The following is a 4,725-nucleotide window of genomic DNA, read 5'->3' as shown; positions in this document are numbered from 1 at the left end:
TTTTTTTTTTTTTTTTTTTTTTTTTTTTTTTTTTTTTTTTTTTTTTTTTTTTTTTCTCTCTTTAAACGAAACTTTTCATTGAAAAAAAAATGCAAAGAGAGTAGAGCTCAAAAGATACCATCTCCACAAGGGAGAGAAGCAAAACAAAAAAATGAAAAAATAAGAACACCTTCTAAATTGAACATAAATCCTGAAGAGAAGACCAACAAATGGCTTGATCACAAGATTTATGCTCGAGAGATACAGTCTCCATCTCAATCAGGGATTAAGAAAAAATGCATCACGCGTTTTAATGATCCTCAACCACAAGCTTTCTTTCAAAGCGACTTCAAATGCTCTTCATGCAAGGAACTTGCAATAACTTCCTCTGGATAGGACCTTCAAGAAAAACAGCAGGACATGCAAAGCTCATTTGGAATTTTTGGAATTTAATGTTCCATCTACCACCTTTTAACCTCGGAAGCATGCACTAAACGTGCTCAAAGAATATCCAAGGGATTTGAAAAATTTCCATCCAATACTAAATTGTTTTTTAAGAAGGAAAAAAAAAAGTTGAACAGAACATAAAGCAATATCACCAAATCTTAGAAAGGTACTGCCCCTATTTTTTTCATTTATCTCGTTTTAGGTTAGAAGAAAACCACAATGATTCCTTTTTACTTCAATGAAAGAACAGGAGGAATCCAAGAGATTGAGAGTTTGGAGAGAAATACCAGCAAGACCCCCAAAGTAAGTTCTAATAGCTTCAAAAGTTTGGTGTTCCCTATATATTAGAGGTAAGTTTTTTTTTTAATTGAACTTCAGACACAATAACATATGATATAATCTAAAATGCCATGTGTTCATCTGATTAATTTTCGAGCTTCAAGTGAAAAAACACTTTTTAACCTCCACCTTCCACCTGGCTCAAGAACCAAAGGGGTTTTCCCATTTTCCAATCTGAGGATAGCTTTATCATCCATGAAGGGGGTTAATTTGACTACTGATATTCAAATGTTCCTCAAGAGCCCCCTTGATATCCTTCTAGTTATCATATGCGTAATCTGGTTACAACTAAATTTCACAAAAGTTCAGAAGAGGCATAGTTCGTCATGGATCATACTGGAAATTTCTTTGACGTCATATTGGATTTGGCAATATCCGCACAAGACTTGGAAGATCTGGTTTCTCCATAAAAAAAAATGATACACATCGCTCATGTCCTTCCAACTTTTTACAGACAGAAACGAACTCTGGGAATAGCTTTTTTTGTTTTTCCCCTTCACTTAGATCTTAATATTGATATTTTTGTCATTTCTGTAATGGAAGTTCATGTTGGTGTAACTCTTTTCCTTAGGTGAGGTTTACACGGTGGCTTGTAGTCCAATAGATGCCATGTTAGTTGCAACAGGTGGTGGAGATGACAAAGGATTTATGTGGAAGATTGGCAGAGGAGATTTTGCACAGGAGCTTACTGGTTTGTGCAATGATACTGTAAATTTATGTATATCCTTTTGTTTTCACTTCCAAAAGCATTGCATTGTGCTTGCTAAGTAGCAAATCCCACTTTCCTTTGGCTAAACCTGTGAATTAGCATATTAGATGTAATATTTGATAATTTTTTCTAACCGATTCAAGGGCAACTGAATGCAGGTCACAAGGATTCTGTGTCTAGCCTAGCATTTAGTGCAGACGGACAATTACTTGCATCAGGGAGTTTTGATGGACTTATCCAAATTTGGGATATTTCGTCAGGGAATCTTAAATGCACACTTGAAGGCCCTGGAGGGGGAATTGAGGTGAAGCTATATTTATTTTTATATAATTGATAATCTAACCAAGTCGTTCATTCTTTACAATAATCGTGGTAGATTCATCAATAATAACCATTTGATATCGCAGTGGGTAAGGTGGCATCCGAGAGGACATCTAGTTTTGGCTGGTTCTGAGGATTCCACCGTTTGGATGTGGAATGCTGATAGAGGTGTCTATCTTAATATGTTTTCTGGTCATGGCGCGAGTGTTACTTGTGGTGATTTTACCCCTGATGGTATTTAACTAATCTCCGTTTCTTTTTCTTACTACCCATGTAAAAATTGGTGCATGTTTGGTAAATTTTCCGTTTCTGTTTTTTTATTTTTGTTTTCTTTTCCTCCAGGTAAAATTATTTGCACCGGTTCGGACGATGCAACAATGAGGATATGGAACCCAAAAAGTGGTGAAAATATTCATGTTGTGAGGGGTATGATTGAAAACTGAGTGTATAACCCATTTTTAAGTTTTCCTTACAGAGTTATAAGCTTTTTTGAAATCTCAAACTCACAAGGAATTAAAAAATGAAATCCGCACCCTGATTTTGGAACTTGACCGTCAATCTTCTGAGTCTAATTTTGGGGAAATGATATTACCATAGGACAGATGTTGATTGGTTACGGAGTACCGAGAATTAAAATTTCTATCCTTGCCTATTAGTAAGTTATTATGCATAGGAAATTGAATTTATAGGAGTCATATATATATTTTTTGGTTATAAATCCTTTTGGTGTCTATACGTTCATGATTAGATCTTCAATTGTAGTCCTTAGTCCGTTTCAAATTCATAACAATTTAATCCAAAAAATTTGGTATCATGTAACTAAAAACTTGTGACATATTTTCTCGATTAACTATAATGATTTAGTTTTTTGTGAAGTTCATGGAGATATACAATTTAAGCTTACATCATTGAGCTAAAAACAATGTATATACCAAAAAATTTTAAAATGATTACTATTTATATGATAATAACTTGAACTCGGTGTTGTGTACGTATTAAGTCACTAGTTCTTCTGTGGTGACGATTTTTACCTTTTTGTATTCTTCAGGTCATCCTTATCACACTGAAGGATTGACTGCCCTAGCACTCAGTTCTGATTCAACCCTTGCCCTTTCTGGTTCAAATGATGGTTCTGTTCATATTGTGAATATAGCAACTGGAAAGGTTATTTCTATAATTCATTTACCCATCCTTCGTCTGTCTATTTAGCTGACAGCTGTTATGCAGGGAGTTGCTAGGGAAGTTCTTAACAATGAATGACCATTTATCTTTCTTGGAAATGTTAGTGTTTTTGAATATTTAATTGAGCATTTAGACTAGGTGTTGCACATATGTATTAATATACGCTACAGTTTAGTTGGTCGGTTATGTATAAGAGAGATAAGCATTGTATTGGAGCCAGCGAGACCTAGCATCTTGAAAACTTGGAAAATCTGGCTTCTTGAAAGCATTTCATGAACATAACGGTTTCGAGAGAGTTGGTATCGAATTAATATTAAAACTTTGTTTTGTATTTATTTTGGGCCTTTAATAATGACAAATGGGGTTTCTATGAATTTTCTGTCTTGTTATCTAACGGGTCATGCATCAAGATAGATTGAGAATTTGGACAAAATCTTGGCTTATCATATCTGCTTCCTTCTAATACTAAATATTGTCGGGTCTGACCGATGTTGTGTAGGACTAGTTGAGATATCCCTAAGTTGGTCAACATGGATATAGATTTCTTATGTTTTCATGTTCTTGGCTTGGTGGTGCAATTGATGGATTGAAACGAATCACTTATTGCCTTTGACAGGTGGTAAATTCTCTGGTTTCCCATTCAGATTCAATCGAGTGCATTGGTCTAGCACCAAGGTATCTTCACTTTCTGCTATGTCATATATTATCATGAGGATAGATGTTTCGAACAAGAAATTATGAAAGCATGATGATCTGAAAAAACGAATCCTCTTGCCAGATGCCAGGAATTTGATAAATTACGTTGAATTAGTAGGAAAGTCCAGAATAGATTTCTGCAAAAATGCTTTTGAACCTTTTATTTTCCATATTGTATGAATGTTCTGATTGTTGTAAACTTGCTATCAGCTCCCCTTGGGCTGCAACTGGAGGAATGGATCAGAAGCTTATCATATGGGATCTTCGACAGTCGTCGCCACGCAGTATATGCGAGCACGAGGTCCGTTGCAAACAGATTCAAGTTTTTGACAATCCGTGCTTGTATAGTGTTGGCTAAAACATTTGTTCCTTTCCTATTTTGTACAGGATGGAGTTACATGTCTGACTTGGATTGGCACGTCACGGTACGTTGTGACCGGATGTGTCGATGGTCGAGTACGGATATGGGACAGTCTACTTGGAGAATGTGTTAGAACCTTTACTGGGCACACTGACGCCATCCAATCTCTCTCGGTGTCTGCCAACCACGAGTACCTTGTTTCTGTTGCTCTTGATAATACAGCTCGTGTTTTTGAGATTGCAGAGTATCATTAAGTAGTAGTATCTTCGTTTTAAGTTGAATGTCACGAGTGTTATCCTCATTATTGATCTTGTATGAGTTTGTATTTGTAACAAGCATTGCATGGTATCGTTATGTAAAATTTTTGGTTGTTGAGGTTTGATGAATGATATGATTTAGTTTTTTGGAAGTTTTAGAATACGATAGTTTGAATTTTGATGAATGATATGATTTAGTGTTTTGGAAGTTTTAGAATATGATAGTTTGAATTTTGATGAATGATATGATTTAGTGTTTTGGAAGTTATAGCTCTCAATATCACCTCACGTGGAGAAGCCAATACAATTTGCAATCCAATAGTAGTAGCACATTTTGAATACAAGCAAATAAACTTAATCACCACTGTGATTTGGTCCTTAAATGCGTGCTAGGTTGTGAGGTTTAGTAGGGACAATTCGTGATTGATTAGTTT

General features: G+C 35.4%; 1 protein-coding gene across 2 annotated transcripts in view; it reads left to right on the top strand.

The window, feature by feature from the left end:
• LOC111436976 (angio-associated migratory cell protein) overlaps positions 1-4,472 on the top strand; it is a 9,960-nt gene extending 5,488 nt beyond the window's left edge. For both annotated transcript variants that reach the window (XM_023074799.1, XM_023074798.1), the window contains exons 5-12: positions 1,337-1,456; positions 1,633-1,778; positions 1,882-2,029; positions 2,138-2,221; positions 2,844-2,959; positions 3,594-3,652; positions 3,884-3,974; positions 4,061-4,472. In XM_023074799.1, the coding sequence (XP_022930567.1) occupies positions 1,337-1,456; positions 1,633-1,778; positions 1,882-2,029; positions 2,138-2,221; positions 2,844-2,959; positions 3,594-3,652; positions 3,884-3,974; positions 4,061-4,288 (992 nt within the window). In that variant the 3' untranslated portion in view covers positions 4,289-4,472. The remainder of the gene's footprint in view (positions 1-1,336; positions 1,457-1,632; positions 1,779-1,881; positions 2,030-2,137; positions 2,222-2,843; positions 2,960-3,593; positions 3,653-3,883; positions 3,975-4,060) is intronic.
• Positions 4,473-4,725: the final 253 nt, after the last annotated feature.

Source organism: Cucurbita moschata, unplaced genomic scaffold, assembly GCF_002738365.1.
Source record: "Cucurbita moschata cultivar Rifu unplaced genomic scaffold, Cmos_1.0 Cmo_Scf00061, whole genome shotgun sequence".
Lineage (NCBI taxonomy): Eukaryota > Viridiplantae > Streptophyta > Magnoliopsida > Cucurbitales > Cucurbitaceae > Cucurbita > Cucurbita moschata.
Note: the sequence above shows the minus strand (reverse complement) of the source record. Positions and strands in the feature narration are given on the sequence as shown.